General features: G+C 37.5%; 1 protein-coding gene across 1 annotated transcript; it reads right to left on the bottom strand.

The window, feature by feature from the left end:
• Positions 1–23,181, bottom strand: TMEM106B (transmembrane protein 106B). The gene is made up of 8 exons (XM_056118138.1): positions 23,015–23,181; positions 20,411–20,632; positions 15,196–15,259; positions 11,946–12,105; positions 7,695–7,835; positions 7,410–7,459; positions 6,571–6,624; positions 1–5,928 (listed from the first exon to the last, which is right to left on the bottom strand). Exons 2-8 carry the CDS (start codon positions 20,628–20,630, stop codon positions 5,790–5,792), a joined length of 828 nt encoding a protein of 275 aa, XP_055974113.1. The 5' UTR covers positions 20,631–20,632; positions 23,015–23,181; the 3' UTR covers positions 1–5,789.
• Positions 23,182–24,814: the final 1,633 nt, after the last annotated feature.

The raw sequence follows: 24,814 nt of genomic DNA, 5'->3' as shown, positions 1-24,814 counted from the left end.
TTTCATGTTATAAATTTTATTTTTCATGCTAAAATTTCTACAAATTTTATTCTGTCATACACAGTTCAAGGGTAATGGTTACAACTTTCTTTTTTAAAAAAAAACAGCATTTGGGGACATTTCCACTCACTTATTACAATCATAAGCATGTTTCACTATATAAACAGCAACAATAGTTACAATTACAGAACTGATGAACTCAGAAATTTAGTATGTTATGATGGAGATCACTATACAATATAAATGAAGTGCCCAAATACTGTCTCACAGACTTTATTACTTTTTTTCCCCCAAAACTAAGACTCAAGGGTCAGAATCTACCCATTTATACCATCATTCAAATAGCTGACCAAGTAGGTCAAGTCAGCAAGCATTTTAAATAATATTACAAAGCCTTATTTAACTTTGTATACAAGGAAAGATAAGCAAAATATACAAGGCATGGCTTGCTGATACTTTATGCCTTAAACAAAACATTACATAATGAAATTATGCATCTTTTGCAACTTGGCATTTAAAATATGAATAGTACTTACAGCACTTAGAATCACCCAACTACAGCTGATACAGTATCTCCCAGACTTCTAGTTTCTAAAATTCTGGGGGAAGTGGGACAATTTGAACTGTAACAGTCTACATGGTAGTAATAGTACCTCTTGGCCATTGGCCCAATACTAATCCTTTTTGTTTTTTTAGTATACAAAATATGCTGAAAACATTTCTCATAAACACATTTCAATTAATGTAATTACACAGAAGGCAACAATTTCCTTCTATAAGAGTAAGATTTTGCTACGAAAACTTTCCATATATCTGCTAATTTATGTAATATTTTGAGTCAATACAGACCAAAATGTATTTTCTAACTCAGAGACTGCGCTAATCATATGTAAGAACTACAAATGTAATCAGAATTTTTAAATGAAAATCATAATTTTTATCACTATATTAAAATTATAAATATTACTTGCTTTTATCCTAATTAAGAATAAATTTAAAAATCTGATATATTTATATTCTAAGCACAAAAAACACACAAATAGTTCTAATCAAAAATTCCAGATTACATGAATTTTTCTTTGAAATAAGTAAATATTGAGTGATTTTTCATATTGAAGTCCATTGCAAATATATTTTAATAAAAAATAACTTTGAAAAGAAATAATGCTGTTGTTTATTTACCCCACCTCCCATCTTTCCAAGCACATATTTTTTCTTTTAAAAGTTTGAAACAACATATCTAAAATCCGATTTTACAAAAAAAAGGGAAAAAAAATTACCCTTAGATTTGAGCCAAGTAGTTGCTTTTTCAGGTATTGCTGATTTAAAAATCATTATTATGAGTACATTTTGGCTTATAAACTACTAATTTCAAATTCAATTCATACTGCTTATTCAAGAAAACTGGCATGTATTTTGTAAATTTAAAATATTTCAAACGAAAAATTTCTAACAGCTCCTTATGGTTAGTTGAAAAAAAATCAGTAATACACATTTTTATACCAAATACCTATAATAATAATAAACTATGCTAGCAGTATTTTTGAAAATACTATCAAAACCTCAGTCTTATATTAATGGAACAAATTATTTTTATAAATGATACCATTTAAAGACTAGAAAGAAAATATGCCAACTGTTTTTACAATAATAAGTCAAAGAGATCTGGTTGGAATTTTGAATCTGCCACTTACAAGCTTATGTCTTAACTTCTCTAAAACTCGATTTCTTTAGGTCTGAAATAGGGAAAATAATAATAGACCTCTAAGGTTAACCTCTGAGGGTTCTTCTGAAGAATAAGATATTGATAGTAAGTTTAGTATGATATCTGACATAGTAAGTAACCAGTAGATATCAGCTACTAGCTATACTGAGCAGTGACTGACTGACTTGTGAGTCAAGTATTTATTTTCAAATTAAGACAATCATTATCATAAACAACTATTTAAAATGCAAAACAGGGTGGAAGAAAGCTAAGGTTATACCCAAACATCCTTTATTGCATCCATTATACTGCAAAAATGAGAACTGCTAAAATGTGGCTGAGAACCACAAAGGACTCATGGAAAAGTGGTTGAAGTCTCCTTAGTTGCCTTAATTGTCTTAGGGCATCATTTCCTATTTTAATATCATAGCTGTGTTATTTCCAAGTTACAACTCTGAAGATCTTAAATATACTTTCTTGCCATGGATTTTTACAAAAAATAATCACTTTACTGACCTGAAAAAACAATAAAGGCACAGAATACTGAGCATAAATAAAATCACAAGCATTTAAGTATGTGTACTCTAATAAAGATAGTCATCAACTTAAATTTATTTGGTATCAAATATTTTCAGTGTTCTTTAAAATCTCAAATACAATTTTCTCTATTGTTTATAAATAATCTACTCTGATATCACCTATATTTATTGAAATGATCAAGGATCCTAAATTTTAGAAGAAAAATTAAGCTATAGATTATGTTTACAAAAGTGTTTTTCAACCTTTTTCATATCTGAGAACTGGCACCAACCTACGTACCAGTTCATGGACCAGCAGTTAACCATCACGGTAAGATCAGTGATTTTCAATCTTTTTACCCCTTCAAACTGGAGCTCAAATACCACTGCTCTACAGTATTTTACATGTGTTCAATTCCCATTAAAAATATTTCAGTTACCGATTTAGTTTCCTATTCATCAGAGATTAATTTTTATTGTAACTATGTGAACTGGGTGAGCAATTTCTTTAACTTTCAATAATACTAAGACAATAGGAACTGCCAAACTTTTCCATGCATACAGTAAATGATAAGAGCAAATATGGGAGATAAAAACAAACAACACCAGAAAGTACTGCTCTGGTCCCAAAGGAACTATTTACTAATAAGTATGTGATCTTCAGCAAGTATTCAACTTCTCATGCGTCTCCTTACTCTTTGAAAGGTGAGGATGCTATCATCCTCTCTCACTCTAAGAACTACGAAAAATCATGAGAAAAACACCCAAGAAAACTATGAAAAGGACAGCGTGTTATATACAGTGTGTATATTAACACACAGAGGGCTTGTTATAGTACTGGATTTAGACAGAATAAACATTTTATTTAAGATGTAACTTGAGAGAAAGTTATTTTTGGAAGAGTCAAAGAAACTCTTACACATCTTCATCAATGTCCTCTAGGTAAGGTTTGAGTGCAGTTTTTTTAGATAAAGCATGGGTTCCAAATTTATTACCATGTAAAAATGGACTCAGGAAAAATTAGTCTTATTAATTCTTTCTTTAAAATTAGCAACAAATCTACTTTACCCTACCATGTTTTTAAAAAAATTTCTATTAATTTACAGCCTGCTTTATTCTAATCAGTTACTTGTCTAAAAGTAATCATATGGGATCAATTTATTTAATACTGGTATTTTGTTTTATATATTAGTTTATTTGCTGAAAAACTCCACTTAAAATACGTGTAATAGAGTCAAAAGAATGAAGAAAAATTTCAAAATTAAGTCACGGAAGGCAAGTATTCTCTCACTTACCCACCTCTTTAGCAATAATGACAAAATATATCCAACTCAAAATAGATTATATTACAAAGGGAAAACAAGATGGTTAACAATTTATGCTATATAATTTTCCAGGGTTGAAAGTATGTAAAAGAGAATAAATTAGGATTTTCCAATAAAGTATACTTGAAAGATGATTTTGAAGAAATTAATTTTGCAGTAAAGGGGGCATGAGGACAAGTAGAACATATCAAAATCATTTTTTAGCAATGTTTTTCAATGTTAGTCACTGAACTATCTCTAGGTTACTATGATATATGAAGAACTAGATATGTCACTGATTAGGTATATTAAAGAGGTTTGGAAGCCTTAATGTATGAGTGATTGTTGATAGCACAGGAGTAGAAACTTTGACAAGAATGGGTTCTACATCATCATTAAAAGATCAATCTGGAAAATATTTTATTTTACCTCAATAAATATCAGTATGAAAACTTAAGAAAAATTTAAAAGAGGATGATGGAAAAATGAGAATGATCTAAAAATACAAACAGAATCAATACACTAGTAGTTCAAGAAGAAAGAAACAGTTAAGAGACAGCAGTGGTGGGAAGGGGGGTGAAAACTGAAAGGCTGAGTCTGAGGAGAAAATATAACAAAGGGATGACTTTCATTTAATAGTAAGAATGGATGCGCCAAGAACAGATTAAAGGGAGACTAAGTAGTGAAAGAATGCATTATACTCACTTAAAATGCTCACTTGGAAAGAGAGCTCAATAGAAACCTGAGTATATTCAAAGGCAGTAGGACTTTAACAACTTGTTTTATAACTAAGAGTCAAACTGGTAAGTGGGTATTTTTCAGATTTAAATTAGGCACTTTGGGAAAGCAGGGTGGGGTGAGGACTTCATTTCTGTCACCAGGAAAGAGAAATAAATTAATCTCAAGTCACTTATACTTTTTTTTTTTTTTGGTATATCACAGTCAGATCCTATGCTCAGTAATAGATATTTTATAAGCATTTGGAACTTGGTAAGTGAGAAGGTAAAACAGTCTAAATAGAAAATGGTTTTGCAAACATAAAACAGCAAAGTTCATAACTTATTTTTGAAAAAAACCTTAAGTAAATTCCAAACCAAAAGTAGAAAACTTTAAAAATGTAACTGCTAGAGGCATGATATTTAGGTAATGTCAAAGTAAATAAAAGTTTAAAAACAGATAAAGGTTTTACTTGGATAAAACCAGTATAATATAACGACAAGATTTCTTGAATAATTTCTACCAAAAATAATTTATTACTCTAAAACATTCATAAAATTGATGAAGTGGGTAACTAATAATTGTATAAACTGTTTCTCACAATTCTTTAGTATGAAAACCAAGAATAAAAAGTGGAGCATCAAAATATATTTTTTCAAATCTAATTTATACCTGATTCATTAAGTAACTGGAACCATATTCACATTCTATAGGTTTCTGAATTTCATTCTTATTTAGTTAACTTTATAAGCAACTTAATTTTGAATCTAAACTACTTTATGTGCTATTTATTAAAGCCGTATAAAAGGCATGCAGTTTATTTACAGTATTGTACATTAAATGATCAAAGATTACAGAAAAATTTGATAAAATTATAACTAACGTGGAAAGACATATAATACATTATTCAGGTATTTTTAAAAAGTTTAGGTAAAGAAATTTGTGAAGATTATTTTGATTTACAAGTGTTAGGCAAGCACTGGCTTGAACTAAGACTGACAACATGTAAATGAACAGCATTTCAGTTAAGTGAAAAACAAAGTGTTTATTAGCTAAAAGCTAAAAACGCATGAAGTGAAAGCACTATCATGAAGTATTGGGAATTTATAAAACAGGGAAAAAAGGTTATCTTTTAACAGTCTTCCATAAAGACTTCTCAATTGTATTCTATAAAATCATTCAAAAATAAAGTTTCTCAAATTATGTTTACTAAAATGATGCTTTATGTAGTGACTGAACTTTATGTAGTGCAGTGAACTTGCAACAAATATGAGTTGTCTATAGGGAAAATTTCAGTTTTCCCCTCTGCGGACAAGAAGAACAACAATCTGCAAATTTAAATTCAAGTAAAAAATCCTGCTACAATTATCATAAACACAGAAAGGAGAGTTGCAATAACTGCAAACCACTTATTTTTAACTACACTCTTAACAGGAGTGTAAACTTTAGATTTGCTCAATTTAGTATCTCCTATTAGGAAGTACCTTATCCTTGAAAGTTCAGAAAATAGCAATGTTTTGTCTCTCATTAGATTTCTTTCAACTTTTACTGCTGTGGCTGAAGTACATTCAAATATTCAGCCTGTCCCAACTGGTAAGTTGTGTTCCTTCCACAATCAACATACTGGTATCTCTCCTGGGATATCTGTTCAGAGTGTCCAAAGTATGTTGTTGTCACAGTAACTCTACAAATAGAGCAATTGGTAGAAATATAATAGTTAAATATCAAAGTTACCTGTAGAGAGACTACCTTACTTTAATATATCAAAATTCTTTCCATGCGAGCCCTATGCAAATAGGTATACACAGCAAATGCAAATTTTCCCAAATACGTTAAACTATATGCACACTTATTACATAACCATAAAGTTCAAAATAACCAAAAAGTACCTCAAAATAACCATAAAGTACTCCAAATAGAAAAAAAAAAAAGTTCAGCAAAAGTCAGGTAATGGTTGAGATAGCAAATCTATCTACAAATCTAACTACAATATTTTATTAAAACAGATATCCAAATAACAAATAACATTACCTATCATTTCTGATAATGACTATTTACTATAAGCAGCCAAGGGTTTCTTTTCTTTATCCCAACCTGACCCATCTTCTGCTTTCTTGCCAGGTCTTCACTAATTTATAGCCACATACACACTTCTGACCTCCTATGCCTCAATAATAAATGTGGTAATATTTAATGACCTCATGGCACTCTGAAGTTCTCACATCATTAAGCTGGCTGCTGTAAAGCTGGTTTGTTATGCTGGAAGTCAATTTTACAAACGCAAAACTTTAACAAGAAAGTATCTTACAAAAGAATTCATACTTACTGCATCATAAGTACTATATTATGTACTTTGATGGACGGCAGCGTACAGAAATCACTATTAAGAAAAAATGTAAATAAGTACAAGTTTTAACATTACACATTAAGCGTTTAATTAACATTTCTTTCTCAAAGCTAGTAGAGACACTACTAAGGTGACATAATAAGCATTTACTGGTGAGCATTTTCTATAACTTTATAATTTCTATTCACATACAACTAAAAAAAATAAGCTTTTATACAAAAGCAGCTGCAATACATTACTTCTATATTTTGCTCATTAATGAAATTTTAGCAACCAGCTATTCAAACAATCCTAACTCAGGGACCAGGGAAAGAGCTCAACAGTCAGAGCTCAATAGTCAGGGACCAGTTCAGCTACATGAAGCCCCAGAGACTTCAAAGACTGCGAAAATGTCCCAGTGCTGATTGGTACCATAAGCTCTTGAGCAGCTTTGCATCCCTGGGCCCTAGTATGGAAGCACTTGGCCAAGAGTATTACCAGGAGTGGGCCCTGAGGTCCCAGAACACTGCTTGGGAGGCCCCTCCAACAACAACAAAAAAAATGGTCTGAACCGGGATTTAAAAAAAGAGAGATGGATGATGAACATTTATAACAATCTTTAAATTAACAAGTGATAATTATCCAGGCCCTATTGAAAGATTTAAAAACCTTGAACTTAAATATTAAACAAATGTTCTGTTATTACTAAGCTAATAAACAGAGTGAAAAAGTTATACATTATACTTTAATCTACTATACTAAAGGTTACTTTGTTTTCTAAAATTATGAAAAAATATTCTTTATATTTTTTAAGAAAATCATTAAAAATGAAAACTTACTACATATAACTCATTTCTTCTGCTATAATAGTAGGTACTGTGTAGTCAATCTGAAAGGCAAAAAAAGAAAATATATAAAATGAAAACATTAAGAATTTTAAAGACATTTCTTAACTTCCCATAATTCTGAAATCTCTCCTTGTACAAGATTAAGATATTTGCATACATAAACAAGATACATTTCAAAGTAAAATTTTTGAGAAATTCCTCTATCTCCTTTAAGTTAATATGATATATAGAGTTGAAAATTTAACTCCTGCATACTGTTTCCAGACTGAGACTTACTTGTTTCATATCCAATGGGCCGATATTGGTAATGTTGTTTAAGCGTGCTTTTCCAATCACTGTTTTAGAAAACTGAACTTGTGCAGTGATGTTTTCAACTTCAACAGAATAATAATTGTTATTTGTTATGTTTAACGTGTTCTGCAAAAGAAAGAGGTAGGAGAATGTGTAAGTCACATAAAAATGAGTCAACACAGATTTAAAATAGTTAAGAAAATGATTTTTAACACTAGCTATGCTTCAATTTTTAGAAGTACTACCAAAAATGTTAAAGAAATTAAATGAAGAATATTAGTTGGTTTATACATGCACAACTTGAATATAAATACCTTTAATGATTAGAAAATATACCCAGATAATGTGGGAATATGAAAAACTAACATTAGAAAATATAACTGTGGCTTTATGAAATTAAATAAAAATAATTTATAAATTGTATCTGAAATTAGATTAAATGTTAATCATGTCTTCATAAAAATTAGTATACCTTTACTTTACTAAATACAAGATAATTTAAAATATCAAGCCATTATGTCAAAGCGAAAGTATAAGTGGTCAAGATGAACAGACAGCTCAAAGATGAAAATGCAATCAGGAAAACTGATTGTCAGGCAAATGCAAGTTAAAGTGACAATGAGATATTACCTCATGCCAGCAAGAATAGTCTATATCAAAGGTCTGGAAACAGAAAGTGCTGACAAACAGGAAGTGCTGTCAGCAACGTGGTGATAAATGAACTCTCTGGTGGGACTATCCTGTCTCCCCTGCTCTTGAATCACTCTTTTCTAGGGGAAGTGAGGTGGGTTTTGGAGTCATACTTAGCAGTGCTCAGGGGCACCATGTGTTGCTAGGTATTAAACCCAGTCCTCATATATGCAAACATGTGCTCCAGCCCTTTGAGCCATCTCTCCAATCCTGTATTATTTTTCAGAAACAAAGGTGATGCTATAGAATTCCATTTAAGAAAATAACTACTATAGAACCTATGATCTCAGTTGTTGTCATCTATCAAACCAATATTCATTTATTTAATAACTCTTTCTATTTAATGTCAGTCTTTCTCAACTATATACTACAATCCCCAAGTATATAACAATTATCTGAAAAAAAAAAAGATAATAGCATTTACATTAACTTTCTGGTAAACTTTCAAGGAAATTTCTCATGGCTTTCATCATTTTGAATTCTAAATTTATGGCATTTTATACTAAAACAGGCTCTGGAGATTGGCCAAAAGAGTCTGACAGTCTTAAACACTGCACAAAGAGAGAGTTCCTGTCAAGAGTCAGAGCTGGCATTGGGACAGCAGGTCTCAGTGCTCTGAACAGCAGATGGGTTCACAGAATTTCTGCATGAGTGAATGTGGATACCTTGGATACTGTCTCAAGAAGAGTGCCATTAAACAACTAGCCAGTTGTTCGCCACAGAGCACTGCAGCAGAGTGAGACTCGTGAGTATGGTGGCGATGTGGCCATGAATGGGTGGAGATACTACAGCTCTCAGCCTCTCAACGCTATGGCAGCAGCAGAGTTTTAAATGAACTGAATAGGGCTTTTTGGGTCCAACTCGGTGCCACCAAGGAGCGTGGGTCCTGGAGTTGGAGGGTGTCCTGAGTTTCCACCATGGGGTCAAGGCAGGGCAGACCCACTGCTATTTCTTCTCTCGACCAGTCTGCGCTGCCAGCAGCATATAGTGGAGGAAGACCTCCCTGAGTGCCAACTGTCTGGACTCCCAAGAATGTGTGCTCCCTGGTCAGGTTCTGCTGGACTGGTGGCTGCAGCCTGCCTGGAGTCCCCAAGCAATGAATGGTAGCAGGTCCTTACTGGGGCTATTGATGCCATCATCACTGGGGCCAGGGGGCATGGCACCACCAGTGGGTCAACCTGATCCCCTTGGGTGAGTGCCTAGATAACCAGATGGTAACCTTGGGCTTCCTGACACTCCCAAATCGCTGCTATGTCACTGACTTGGCTACAACAACTCAGGACCAAGTTTTCCTAGAAACTAAACTACCAAAAGAGAGGTATGTGGGAGCCACAACCACAAACCACCTCTGTCTTAGCCATATAATCTCATTTATTGGCCTTGCTTTAGAGTCTCATAAATAAATCTTGAAGGAGATCAAAAGCCAGTTAATCTAGGATCCGCACAAGGCTAAACAATCTGGGCCACATCAGAAGGGTGTGGGTTAGCTGAGTGCCCTCCCAGGCCCCTAGTAGCTGCTTGCTCCCACAATCCAAAATCGCCACCATGCCCTGGCTGGCCTCCATCATCTTGGGACAGACTTCATGGAGAAACTAACCTCCTGAAAATTCAGGCCTGTGGGATTTTTGACTGAAACCTCCAGGCTTTCTTGTAGTTGAGATGGGTTATCTTGCCCCATTTCCCTATACTCCTGGAAGCTTCAGGTTTCACCCCCATGAACAAACTCCAGTGCCACCATGGAAGCTCTTCTACCAACCCTGCTTCAGAGACCAATACATAAATCTCAAGAGATCAAAAGCAACAGTTAATCTTGAATTCTCCCAAGGCTGAACAACCCAGGGGGCATGGATGGAGGGTGACATACCCCAGTTTCCTGCTCAAAGTCCCCCCACAGCCACATGATCCCACAATCCAAAATCGCCACCATGTCCCTCAGCAGTAATCCACTGTCTTGGGATGGACCTCACTGTGGTATTAATCTGCTGAAAATTCGGGTATGCAGGTTTTGTGACTGAAATCTCTTGGCTTTTTCAAGGTCAGGAGGGGTTGCCAACTCCTACCTCCCTGTACTTCCAAAGCCTTAGCAGTCACATTCACAACCAAAGCCATCGCCCAGTTAAAAATAGCTACTCTAGCTGTTCCTTTCTGACAAAAATACTGAGTGCCTTGAGCTAAAACAATGACCTCTTAGTATGTATTGCAAACCATAATGCACAAACAGGAGAGAGTGTGTCAAAGCAGAAAGGTAGTTGTCACAGAGGCATGCAGGGTGGGGAGGGGACTTGGGGGTTATAAGAAGAAAACTGGAGACATTGCTGGTAGGAAATGTACACTGGTAAAGGGATGCTGGAACCTTGTATGACTGAAACCCAATCATGAACAGCTTTGTCTATCCCACAGTGATTCAATTAAAAACAAACCAAAAAAAAAGAAAATGAAACATTGCACAAAAATATAGAAGGACATTCCTTGTTCTAAATGGTTGATAAAAACCCTGTAATGATTAGTCAGTCATGTGAAATGACTTACAATGAGTAACGTGTTATGACAATTCTATGTACATATATATGCCTCCATAGTTAGTTTTGTTAATGAGGTTGACAAATTTTGAAAGTAATCTGTAGCCATAACAACTGTTATGGTCAGTCAACATATTACTTTGGTTTGCAAATTATGCTTTTTCAATAAATGTCCAGGCTGGAACAATAGCACAGCGGTAGGGCGTTTGCCTTGCACGCAGCCAACATGGCTGACCCGAGTTCCATTCCTCCGCCCCTCTCGGAGAGCCCGGCAAGCTATCGAGAGTATCTCGCCTGCACGGCAGAGCCTGGCAAGCTCCCCGTGACGTATTCGATATGCCAAACACAGTAACAACAAAGTCTCCAATGGAGACGTTACTGGGCCCGCTCGAGCAAATCGACGAACAACGGGAGGGCCTTTACCTTTACCTTTTACCAATACATGTCCATATGTAATATTAGTAAAAGACATCTAAGGCTTTCAGTTTTTTGCTTTTTGCAGTGGAAAAACTATAAAGTCCTAAAAATTACTATTCTGGGAATTGAATAATTGAACTGAATTCAACTGAATAATTGAATTGTCCAATTACACAAGGCAGCATACAAATTTTAAGAGAAATCAGTTAACTAGTACATTATCTCTAACCCTCCATCAAAAAAGGTGTTAAAGATGACAAAACTGCATTTTCATAAAATATAAGAAAATAAAATGTTTTATTTCCATTATCTACCAAATCAAGCATATTTATACATAAGAACCATTCAAAATCTAATATTCAGAAAGCAAGTAAATCATAAATACTTTTTTCCACCAGCAAAAGTTATTATAGTATCTTAAAGGCATCTTAAAATGCTAAATTATTCTGTCTATACAACTGTCAACAGCTGTTATTTGCCACTTTCAGCAGACACAGACATGGTAGAAAATATCAATGCAGGCAAAGACATAGAAAACAACCTGCCCGTATCACAAACCTTGCTACTTAACATGATAAGCCAAGTATTTTAAATAAATATTTGTACTTACTGTAATATTTAAATATATCACACGCTTCTGGTCATCGTAACTGACAAATGCTGATTTTACACCAATATATTTCACGTCGATAGTGCGGGGGAAAAGGAAAAACACAGCCAATCCAGAAAGAAGCAGACAGACAAACACAGAAGCCATCACATACAGCTTTCTGTAAAGGAAAATACAGTATTTAAATACACGTGTGTCAAAAATTACAGTATAAACCATTTTAAAAATATCACTTCCCACCTGAACTTCTCTTGCAGCAGCAGGAAAGAATATATTATTTTACCTATATTTAAAATTATAAAAGCACTGAGTATATTTAGGTTTATAACCAGTTAACTGTTAACAATTTAAAGATGATAAATTTTTTTGCTGAGATTGGGATTTTGAGATTATTACAGGTAGAACACTCCTGAATTATTCTCAAAGCAGACTCCAAATCAGAATGAAGCTGGGAAGCCTTATACAAATATAGATTTTGAAAGTTGGAAGAAAGTTTCATAAGAATATACTACAGATTTCAAGACTTCCTTCTGGACTGACTAAAGAGTATGGCATGTGAATTTTGCCCTTACAGGATTTCCCAAAGTAAGCTCAGAACATGTAACATTCTTTCAAAGAACATGACACAGGCCTCATCACTCTCACTAAGACAGTTCCGAGTCTCCTAGTAAAAGACTTTTTATTATATAGTCCCTATTTTAAAGTATTAACTCTGCTTTCAAGATTGTTAAACTATTTGTTTAAAACCAAACAAAGAGTTAGTACAGATATAAGACAAGGAAAAAAAAGTTTCCACGTAGTTTTTATTTTAACTCCTCTGGAATATATTTCTTCTATCTCTTAATTTTCATTTCCAATCTCACAGATAGAAATTTCATTGTATTCTGAAGGTCACTATCTTATTCTTAAGAATTTCCAGATAGTATGTCCTTATTTCTCCAATAAATAGTTCCCTATTTAAAGCATCAGCAGTTTTTGTTTTCCTGAGTCTTGTTACTTAATCTTTCCCTTATAGTCTAGATATAAAACAACAACAACAACAACAACAAATAAAACACTCATTTTATTTTCTCCCCGACTGTTTGCTAAATCTAAATACCTTTAATAGATGCTCAGGGGTTACTCCTGGCTCTTCACTCAGAAATTACAGCTAGCGGTGCTCAGGAAACCATATGAAATACGAGGGATTGAAAACAGGTTGGCTGAATGCAAGGCAAATGCCCTACCAGCTGTACTATCGGTTCAGCTCCCTCCCTTGCTAGATAAAATCTTTTATACTGCACAACAGCTATTTCAAGTGCTTCTTATTTATAATCAGATGTTTTATAATCATTTCTATATTCTGTGGTATTCTTTTGGTTGTGTACATATCAAAAGACACCCTGACGTCAGAGTCAAGGCTTACTCCTGGCTCTGTAATTAGGGATCACTACTGTCAGGGCTCTGGGGAACATACAAAGTCATGGGATCAAATCCAGGTTGCCACATCCAACCAAGTGCCCTACTTGCTATATTGTTTCCCTACCCACAACTTCTATGTATTTTAAAGCTAAATTTGAAAAAGAACCAAGAGATTACAAAAAATAAAACAGAAATTTGCTAAGTCAACATTGGGCTTTTTCTGTTATCCTGAGGGGGGCAAAAAAAAGTAGTTTCTACTCATCATACTCGACTTTTCCCCAATCTAATGTCACTATATTAACCACTGACTAGTTTAGGAACATTTTAATTGCTCGAGCAGGTCCAGTAATGTCTCCATTGGAGACTTTATTGTTACTGTGTCTGGCATATTGAATACTCTCAGTAGCTTGCCGGGCTCTCCGAGAGGGGCGGAGGAATCGAATTCGGGTCGGCCATGTTGGCTGCGTGCAAGGCAGACACCCTACCCGCTGTGCTATTAATTTATTATATAACAGAGACCTAAAGAAGGAACTAGAAAGAGTTCAACAATCCTTTTTAAAACTTTGAACTTTTTTGTTGAACTTTCTTATACTTTGGATTTATTTTTAAAATCCACTAAGTGCTGATTGTTCCACAACCTATTTAGACCTTAAGTGCTTAGGACCTAAGTCAGTTCTAGTAATATAGGAATCAGGTGTTTTAAATAACTGTCACCACAACTTTACTGTTGAAACTGACAGACCCATAAAAGAACATTCTCTGTGTTATTTTATATCAAACTGAAAAAAATAGCTATTGATCAGACAAAGTATATAATAGATCTCCATTACAAAATTCTTTAATTCTTTAGTAATAATTTTTCTATGGACAATAACTTAATCCTGGAAAAGTAGAGTACTGAAGAAGTCAAAAGGTTCATTTGCTTTTTTAAAAAAATTTTTTTAATTGAATCAGCATGAAATTCAAGTGTTTTTTTTTTCCTTTTTCTTTTTCTTTTTTTTTTTTCTTTTTGGGTCACACCCAGTGAAGCACAAAGCAAATGCCCTACCGGCTGTGCTATCGCTCCAGTCCCTCAAGCACTGTTTTTTTTCTTTTTGGGTCACACCCAGCGATGCACAGGGTTCCTTCTGGCTCTGCACTCAGGAATCACCCCTGGCAGAGCTCAGGGGACCATATGGGATGCTGGGAATTGAACCTGGGTTGGCCACGTGCAAGGCAAACGCCCTACCCGCTGTGCTATTGCCCCCAGCCCCTCAAGCACTTTTTTAAATTCAAGTTATAATTCTCATTTCTGCCATTTCGCATCTGTCATACCTAGACAGTATTTTTCCCTCCACTTTAAAATCGATAGACTGTTTTTTGAGTATTGTGACATAGCCAATGAATATACATCAGTAATTTCCTACCTCACTGTAAGTCTCCCAACTTATAAGAACTCAAGTCGCTGAAAATATTATATTTTTTCTTAAATTTAAAGTAACTGCTTTACATTAGATACGTATAATGCCTACTAAAAATTTTTGAAGTGCTTCCTCTAGTTCTCAGATCTAGGGCATGATGTTGCTTGGGTCCTGGGTGGCAGGAATTATTTGGGCCAGTCCCAGAGGAGCATACAGGAATGACCTTTACCTTCCTAATATCTCTGTGGCTATTGCATTTATTTTAGTTAGTCTCAGAAGGTTCAAATACTATTTAACCTTCAAGACCTTACTGTAAGCAGAAATCTTTTTTTTTTAATGATACAAGGTATAACTTTACAACTTGGTAACATTTTTTCTAGTATTATACATAATGTGAAAGGCAAAAAAAAATTTACTCCAAAACTTGACATTTTCTTATAATCACTTACGTTCTTCTTGGCCTCAATCTCTGATCACTATATGGAATCAATGCCACCAGTTGGTTTTCTTGTCCTAAAAGTAAAGGAAGTTTAGAAGTTTATTACAAACAAAACAAACACTATCCTCCCGTTGTTCATCAATTTGCTTGAGCAGGCCCAATAACGTCTCTATTTAGAGACTTGTTGTTACTGTGTTTGGCATATTGGCAGGCTGTGCCATGCGGATACTCTCGGTAGCTTGCCAGTCTCCGAGAGGGGCGGAGGAATCGAATCCGGCTCGGCCGGGCTGGCTGCATGCAAGGCAAATGCCCTACAGCTGTGCAATGACTCTGTATCAGTGTGGCAGGCATGTTGCCCCCTAATGATTTTTGAAAGTAATGAATTCAAGGTACGACCTAAAGAACGTATGTTACTCTACTACCACCCTTTTGCAAGCCCCAAAGCATGAAGGTTGGATCCTCTTTGGAGATGCAGGAATTTTGGTATGATCAGACACTAAACGATATCAGCAAGGCCAACCTAGAGAAGGCTGGGTCCATTTTGGAGAGGGAAAACTTCAATAGGAACAAAAGGCACATGCTAAATTTCATACTTCAAAAATGAGCCTTTCAGGATTCTTTCAGGTCACATGCATCACACATTAAGTCAATTCAAAATCCATCATTTTTTTTTTACATTGAGCTACATCCATGCTTTAATGGACCTTCAAATGCAAATGTTCGAAATACAATAATCAGATTGTTTAAAATTTTTGATAATGTTTCCATTATTCCTTCCTGATTTCTTCACAGCACTCTCTATATAATTATACTTCCTCTGTATTTCACCAACATATATTTAACCCTCAATATACACAACAAAAAACTGGAATGAATTTTTACACTTCTAAAACTTAACAGCCCACTGCTATTCAGAAATGCTGATAACATAAAGTTGATTAGCATTATTTTTATGTCACACATATTAAAGAATGCATTTCTATATTAAAGCAAGCTGGAGAGAAGAAAATGTTACTAACAAAATTTTAAGAAGGTTGGAAAAGGTGCAAAGTGTTGAGTACATGTGTTGCACGCTGTACTCATTTGGGGGGCCCCAAAATGTCATCGCTGGCACCAAATTAATTCCCAAGCATGATCAGGTGTAGCACATTCCCCTAAAATAAAATCCTAAGAGGAAATGCACCTGCAACACTAAACAGTGTTTACTGACACTATAAATTTACATCTCTTTATAAGAAAATCTACGTAAGTAGATGCTTTCAGCTCAAACCAATATTATTTAAGGGTCAACTGTAGTAGCTCAAATGCAATGAAAATTTATTATCGCCTATATCAACACTTCAAAAAATTACCAGAAAGGGTGGGACAACAGATTTCTTTTCACACAGCCATAGTGTATCTCCACCATAGGCCTTACTTCCATCACAAGCGCCATATCACTGCATATGTATCCATGTGTACGTGCTAAATTACATCTGGCAAAACTACACCTTGGTCAAAAATAACCCATTTATCTGTGGAATAAAATGTTGGGCAGAAGCAAACTTGCATAAAATTTTTCTTCTTAAGGTGGCCAGAGTGTTATTACAGTGGGTAGGGCCTTGCACTCGGTTGACGTGGATTTAATCCCCAGCATGCCCTATGGTCCCCCAAGCTCACACAGGAGGGATCCCTCAGTCCCTGAGTACAGAGCCAGGAGTAAGCCCTGAGCAAGTCAGGATGTGGCCCAAAACAAACCATTTTTTTTCCTTCTTAGGAAAAGAACCCCCTTTGAGTATGGGATATAGAGATAATTCTCTCCCAACTAACAATTCTAGTCCCTTGTAGAAACCATTCTGCTATTCCAGAATGAGTATTATCAGCTGGGCCCTAGGCCACATACTCTTCTAAAAAGTCTTATGTATGTCAAGTTCTTATCTCAAGGACTGAATTTTACTCACACCTAGAATATTTCCTGGCTCAGATTTCCTAAGCGTAAAGCAATCTTTGTTCAGCCAGGATGTTGGGAATTACTAGGAACCCTGCCAAAAGCAAATGCTTTGTCTCTTTATAACATTTCAAATGTAAATTTCTCCTCCACTGAAGATACTATACATGTCAAAATTACATAAGCTCTGAAGTCTATAAAAATGACATTGGAGCTATACAATATGCATCTGACTTCATTAGCCTTAAAACTGAGATAAAATTAATCTCTCCCTTTTATCCAAATACAGAAATGGTTTCTGTTAAGTTGTATTATGTCTATATGCACAAAACAAAACATGGAAAGAGGAAAAACATTATATAACCAAGTTTACTGGTCTTAGTAATGTTTAGATCATTAATCACAACGGACCTTAATAATGCCAATAATCACAATGCATTTCCTCAGTTCACCCTCTCAATAGAGATGTTACTGGGCCCACTCGAACAAATCGATGAACAATGGGAGGACAGTGACAGTGACCCTCTCAATATGATTTGTTAGACCATAATTATATTTTGTGCCAAAAAGAAGAGAACTTCCAAAAGCTCTCATTACCTCCTACTACCTACCTATTACCTACTAGGACCATCTTCTCTCACATAGGGCAGGCACTGGTTCTGTTACATAAACTAGGGGAATTTACCAACACGCCAGGAATCTCTAAACATGGGATGAGTTTATAAAAAAAAGATAGATATACCATCCTGTAAGCTAGTAACCTGCAAGCTAAGCAGACTATTCCAGGGACCAAGGTTACTGTTTTAATTCTCTTATATGTATTTCCCTGGAAGCCTAATCCTTATTCCAAGAACTCAGTTTTTACCTCCCACCCCCTTTTTTTACCCTTTAATAGAAAACTCAGTACTGTTATGGTAAATTCTACTATATAACTTAACTTCTGCTATACATCATGCTTTGCAGGTGCATGAAGTGAATTTTTGTTAAGTCACTTAAAATAGAACCAGGAAAACATTACATAAAAGTTCTATTAACAACTTTGTGTCAACTAGGCTAGAGTGCTCTGGACTAGGTCAAAAAGCAACTGAAAAAAGAAACTAAAATCACACCACTGCTTTAAAAGTTACCCAGTTCTGGAGAAATGCTTAAGAATTTTTAGGACAATGGGTTTCTTTTAATCCAAACAAATTTCTTAATAATTCAATCATATGCCCTGACTAATCCCTTACTCATGAATATTTTAGGTTTTCTACCAGAATCTGTGTACCTATCCTGAATAATTCTTTTATTACAAATAAACAAGTTCATTTGTAAGGCATGCTTGCCTTTTAAAAGGTCTCCTAAATTTTCATCTATTCTTTTAAAGTTCTCCAGTGGTTGCTACATCACAAAATCCAATTATCAAACTACTTGATCTGTAAATAACATCTAACACAGTTGGTCACTCTCTGCTCCTTGTACTACTGTAAGGAAAAATAATTCCCCCATCTTTCTAAACTCTTGGTGAAACAACCTCCTATAATAGATCATAGGTAGAGCCATATATTAGTAGGAGGAAAAAAGTATTTCTCAGGTATACATGGGAGAGACTCAAGAAATTCTAGCAGCTTGTCAAAATAACCTATGCGATCTTCTTAAATAACATTTTCAGCTATGAAAAATATATATATTATAAATGTTTGGGGAAAAATACACTTATAGGATGCTATCAGGAAATGCAGATTATACAAGAGTATGGTTTTTATATAGATTTAAATACCCCTGCTAAAATCTTATTACATCACTTTTTCTTTAGAGTCTTAACAGGAATACTTTCTTAAAATATATCAATTAAAACTATTAGGTGATACACTTCCTTAAAATATATCAATTTTAAGCAAGCAGAAAATGAGAACAGTACAGTATATTCTTTATATAGTTTTTTAAATAATTAGAATATACTATTATCATTGCTCTTTTAGATTATGGAACAGTGCCCAAATAAGAAAAAAGTAACTGTATTTTTGTTCATCTTGAAAATATCTACCTCTGTTCTGCCCTGGCCTGAATATGCTAACATCAACAATGGTTTGGATATGAAGATTACCTGTTGACTTAGAACCTGGCAAGAAACAAGGCGACAACAAAAGAATTCCATAGTCTAAGACTGTCCTTGTCTGCTTAAAAACTACCATAAAAAGCAGTCTGACTGAGCCCTCAAATCTAGAGATATTTTAAAGGTAAGAAATTGAAATAACCTCCAGTTGTTACTTCTCTTCAAAAAGCTCTAATTTTCAAACTTGTTCTGTAAGATTAAGATATTGCTTTGATGTTATGAGCAATGTTTGTCCTTTATTAATCAATTCACTTTGAAACCAACTTCTTCTCACCAACTATAAATGATGGAAATTGAATAAATGATTTCTTTGCTAAAGAACAATGGTTTTTGTGTGTGAAACTTACCAAAATTGAGGCGAAATCTGATGTTTATTTCCTAGTCGTAGGTACCTCTACATAATCTTATTATAGGCTCTGCATAATCTCATTATAATTTCCTCTTTTACTACATTTTTAATTTACTTTACAGAAATATTTTATTAACTAACAAGATAATGAATTAAAACTATTAGGTGATCTACTTCCTTAAATAGCTCCGAAAGTCCCAAGATATCAAAGTAACAATGACCTAAATTGATGCCAAATAGAACTAAACATCAGTCAGGAAAATGCTCACATCCATGTGTTATCATCATGGCCGATAGGAAAAAAAGACTCTGAAAGTGAAAGTTCTTAGCATTTTATCATTAGAAAACTTAATACTTTTTGTTTAGGGGGCAAATGAGACAGTTACAGGGAATAAACACAGAACTACAGCTGGCAGTCCCCACATGGTTTCTCCAGCCTAGCTGTGTGCAATGCTAGAGGTTCTGCATAACTGCTAAGTTGGGCCCTATCCCTGAAGGTTCCCGAACTCTGCAGGTAACATGGGTGATCCCAGGCACCGGCAGACTCTGGCAATAAACCACAGGCCAAGCTGGCTAAGAATCACCTACAGAGGCCCTAAAGGCCTCCTGAGCACCTTTTGGGAGTCCCCACTTAAGATTTTCTGGGTGGCAGGGGGGCATACCTAGCAGTCTTAGTTCTGGCTCTACACTCAGAGATCACTCCTGACAGGGCTACAGGGATCAAGGGTGATCATAAAGGGTGCCAGAGATCTAAACCAGGTTGGTCACATGCAAGGCTAATGCTCTATCTGCTGTGTTATCACTCTAGCCCTCATGATCTTTCTTAAAGAAAAACAATGCAATGTAACACATACCCCTTGGAATTCTTCCGGTTCCTTGGCAAGTGGGACAAGTGACACTATCTCTTCCTGTAAATTCCACATAAGGAAACTGAGAGACATCTCCGCTTCTTCCATCTTCATTATGAACTTCATTACTGATCAATCCATTCCTCATATTTTCGGTTGATGTGAGTCCATCATAGGCATCTTCTTTATTTGAATGCAAAGGCAAATGAGAAAAAGACTTACCCATGTCTAAAGAAAAAGAAAGAGCTTACAATAAATTTCAGGAAATAAATGCATACAGGAAGATTATAGGTTATTTGTACGTATTAAATCAAATTTCATGAAGTATTCAAACTATATATTGGGTTATAATTGTAGTAAATCAAAAGAATGCCTGAAACAGGAAGTGACTTACTTGAGTCCAAAAAAAGTTTGTTACAAAATAGAATGAAGTGATGTTACAGATTAGTGTTAGAATGAGCTTCCAAAAAATACTAAAATTTGACAACAGCCTATACTTTGTTAGGACTGTTTGAAAAGAAACAGGAAGCTTTATATTCACTTCTTAGAATATAGCAAAAATACTTTCTACTTTTAAGCCCATTAGCACTGAATACAAAGTTGTTTAAAGTAGATTTTAGTTAGGTATTACAAGATAGTTAAATGCAGCAGTTTTCAGCTCTTTAAAATTCATGCCTCTAGTGCCAGGAAATAGTACTGGGGTTAAGGTACATGCCTTGCATGCAACAGACCCAGTTCCGGTGTTAACCCTACAATCCTCTCACACTTGGAAGAAAACGTTTGTAATAAAATCCACAAACGTTTTCACCTTCACATTTTGACCTTTAACCATTTAACCATGCATGTGTGTGGGTGGGGAGGGTGGAATTTTAAATTATTTCTTTTCTAAATTTGACCTTGGTGTTTAAGTTCCTGGTACAGATAGCTATACAAAAACGAAAGAATAATTCTTGCTCGAGCTCCAGCGGGCCCAGTAACGTCTCCATTGGAGACTTTGTTGTTACTGTGTCTGGCATATCGAATACATCACGGGGAGCTTGCCAGGCTCTGCCGTGTGGGCGAGATACTCTCGGTAGCTTGCCGGGCTCGCTGAGAAGGGCGGAGGAATCAAACTCCGGTTGGCCATGTTGGCTGCGTGCAAGGCAAACGCCCTACCGCTGTGCTATTCTTAAGAAAAGTATTATTGCTTTGAAGAAGGAAAACTGGTATTCAGAATAATCCAACTTGATCGAGACTATAAACAAATTTGTTTTCTAAAACGGGCAAGCCAACTATATAGTGAAGTTATTCGTAAACAAGATTTAAAAAAAAACAGTAGACAAAATTGCAGCATTAGGAACATATGTATCTTCACTATTCAAACTATGGGGCCCGAGTGACAGTAAGGCACTTGCCTTGCATGAAGCAGACCCTGTTTCAACCTAGGTCCCCAAGCACCACCAGGAATGACACTGATTACTGAGCCAAGAGTAAGTCCTGAGTACCACCCAGTGTTGCTTCAAAATCAATAAAGACAAATTAAGTAATTTAATGAAATAAAAATATGTGCATATATAGCCGCATTAGTTACAAAAACACACGATTTATGGCTTTTAAAAATACAGTACTATTTCTTGATTTGGCTCAGTGAGATTAAATATCGTTAAACCAATAACTTGGCAGCCACAGGTGGTCAGTGATTAACTAACCACCGTCCCCACACAGTGACCTTGGACCTCGTCTGGAGTCCTAGATGAGCCGGGATTCTGGACCTCGGCTCCCTTTTCTGAAATCTCAGCTGACAGTACATTCCAGTGGAATGCGGTAGGGCAGAGGAACACCGGACAGTACCACCAAGTGTCTGGGACTGGACCTGTTCTATTACTTTGGAGTTGGCCTCTGGGTCAGATGACTTGTCAGAAGCTACTGGACAAGCGCAGACACGACGGGTCGGCTCCTGGGCAGCCCCGGCCCTCCTTCAGCAATTTCCCAGGAGCCCTGCTAAATGGAACCACTCTTAGTGCCGGCAACTCGGTGTTTACAAAAAGCCATGCCCGGCCTCCTCCTCTTCCCGGCAACTCTGCCAGGGTCCAATCTCCGAAGCGACTGGAAATTCGCGAGGATCGCAGCCACAACGCCGAGCCCAGGGCGGTGGTGGAGAAACGTCCAGGAGGAGCCCGAGTGTCCACTGCTCAATGGACTGAGATTGCCCGGGAGACCTTACAAAGTCAGCCCCTCTTACAAGCTCCAGAAACGCAAGCCCAGCACGCGCGGGCCATTCTGGGGGAGTTGAAGAATAAGAATCAGACCACCCGGCAAAGAAAACTCAAAAAGCTGCAAAAACCCGGGGCCGGCTGACCCCCGGGAGGTGCGGGCGCTTAAAGTGAGCGCTCCCCCTCCCCCCGCCCCGGTAGAAGGCCAGGCCTTAGGTATAAAGGCGCTGACAGCTTCTCAGTCACCCGGGCTGGACGCCGCTTCCCACGCCAGGCCGGCTCGGCATCCCTGCAGCCTCCCCTCCTCCACCTCCACGTCCGGCTCAGCCCTTTCTGGGGCGCCGCCAGTCTCCCCCCCAACCCCACCCCGAACTCGGAGGAGAGCCTTGGCAGGGTCGCGTCTCCAAGGGTCGCTCACCGACAGGCGGGGCCCGGCGCTGTCCCGGGCAGCTCCGGTACAGGGAGGGTCACGAAAGCCGCAGTCCCGAGAGCCGGGTGCTGGTACGACTCGGCCCGCAGCGCCCGGATGCCGCGGGGTTGGGGCGGGGGTGGGTGGAGGAAGGGCCGCAGCGACCGCCGCGGTAAAGGCCCCCGATGCTGCAATCCGCGCGCGCCTGCGCACCGCGCTCCCGGGCAGGGGGCGTGGCCTCGGGGCGCCTTACCGCGCACGCGCGCTCTCGCCACCTTCCGGGGCTCCAGCCCGGCTACGCCCTCGGTTTTTGCTTTCTTTGGTGTCTCGGGGTTTGAGAGACAAAATAACTGCTTTCCCCTGACCCGGGACGATTCTAAATCTCATAGTTTTGCCTCTGTTTTTTTCTCACCAGCGGTTCCCTAGAGGAAAGTCATCTACCGTCTTCCTCAGCCCTCCACTGAGCAGCCGTCTGCTCGACACTCAGGGTGTGGGGAGAGGAATGAAGTGCATGGTAGACCACGCGACTGGCCGCGGAAAAGTCTTTCCGACTAATGTAGAACCTCCCGCCCTCTAGAAGAAAATTGTAAGCTGACCGGAGGCCGGTTTTTATTTGTTTTGTTTTTGTTTTTGCACGTGGTCGGTCCCCTCCCTCCGCCCAGCTCGCTGGTTGGCTGAGGTAAATGTGAGATTTCTCTGCTCCAATGGCGGGACTCCTGCGCCTCACTGTGACAGGGGACCGCCCTCAGCCTCGCCCAGGCGAGCGTGACTCTGAGGAAAACCAGCCGTCTGAAGGAATAGGTGCACTGTTCGGTGGGGGAAGATCACGTACTGAGCTTACAATGTTTATAGTAAGTGGTAGCGACTGTTTAAGTCACGGTCACAACACACATTTCTAATGGTAGACGTGGTCGTATTTTATTTCTGTGTCTTGACATGTTGTGTGTTTGGCCAACTACAGGTCAAAACAATATGCATTGTCATATTTTAAATAATTATATGCCCTCGTGAAGTAATAAACCTTCAAGTATAGTGTTGACAGAGCTGTTTTCAACTTGAAGAGGTCAACTGGGACAAGCTCAAAATGATAAAAAAGTAAAATGTATTTAGGAACAGCAGAGGAATTGCAGTGTATAGTACTGTCATAGTGTAGTAAATTACTGCCTTAGTAAATTACAAGGGTGTTAGGGGGTAATCCAAACAGTGAAAGAGGAAGATTCTAGTTAACTTTGCTAATATAATAATATAAAGTGACTTTGCTAAAATAATAATCTTTGATAAGATCCTATCGCTTAAGAGAATTCCAAGACTCAGAGACTATAAAATCCAGATCCCGGACGAGAGCAGTGCAGTCTCTGCCCCCGCGCTTCGGTGTTCCTTCCCGGAGTCCCTTGGAGGGGAGCGGGTTGAGCTTTCCTCCCCGCCCCGGCCAGGGCTACGGCAGCTGGAGACCTCCAGGACCAGCCACCACCATGCTGAGACCACTCTCCGCACACCTGAAGGTACTGACAGAGGGACAAAGCCACGCGGGTTCCGGGGCCGAGACCTCCAAGCCTACTCGAATTGGAGTCGAGCATCTTCCACCCAGATCCTCCAAATTCCAGTAGGCGGGGGTCACACCCACCACCTGGCCCCCTGGCGCCGTGTAATCCCATCAGCGGCCAAGACTCAGAGACTATAAAATCCAGATCCCGGACGAGAGCAGTGCAGTCTCTGCCCCCGCGCTTCGGTGTTCCTTCCCGGAGTCCCTTGGAGGGGAGCGGGTTGAGCTTTCCTCCCCGCCCCGGCCAGGGCTACGGCAGCTGGAGA

The sequence above is a fragment of the Sorex fumeus genome, unplaced genomic scaffold (assembly GCF_029834395.1).
Source record: "Sorex fumeus unplaced genomic scaffold, SorFum_2.1 ptg000037l, whole genome shotgun sequence".
Classification (NCBI taxonomy): domain Eukaryota; kingdom Metazoa; phylum Chordata; class Mammalia; order Eulipotyphla; family Soricidae; genus Sorex; species Sorex fumeus.
Note: the sequence above shows the minus strand (reverse complement) of the source record. Positions and strands in the feature narration are given on the sequence as shown.

Bases quoted from the DNA above. Each gene is read 5' to 3' on its own strand.
- TMEM106B (XM_056118138.1), bottom strand. From the start codon at position 20,630: ATGGGTAAGTCTTTTTCTCATTTGCCTTTGCATTCAAATAAAGAAGAT. The intron at 7,836-11,945 runs GTAAGTACAAAT...TTTCTTTTGCAG, and splicing joins TGATATATTTAAATATTACA to AACACGTTAAACATAACAAA. The intron at 7,460-7,694 runs GTAAGTCTCAGT...TTTGCCTTTCAG, and splicing joins GCCCATTGGATATGAAACAA to ATTGACTACACAGTACCTAC.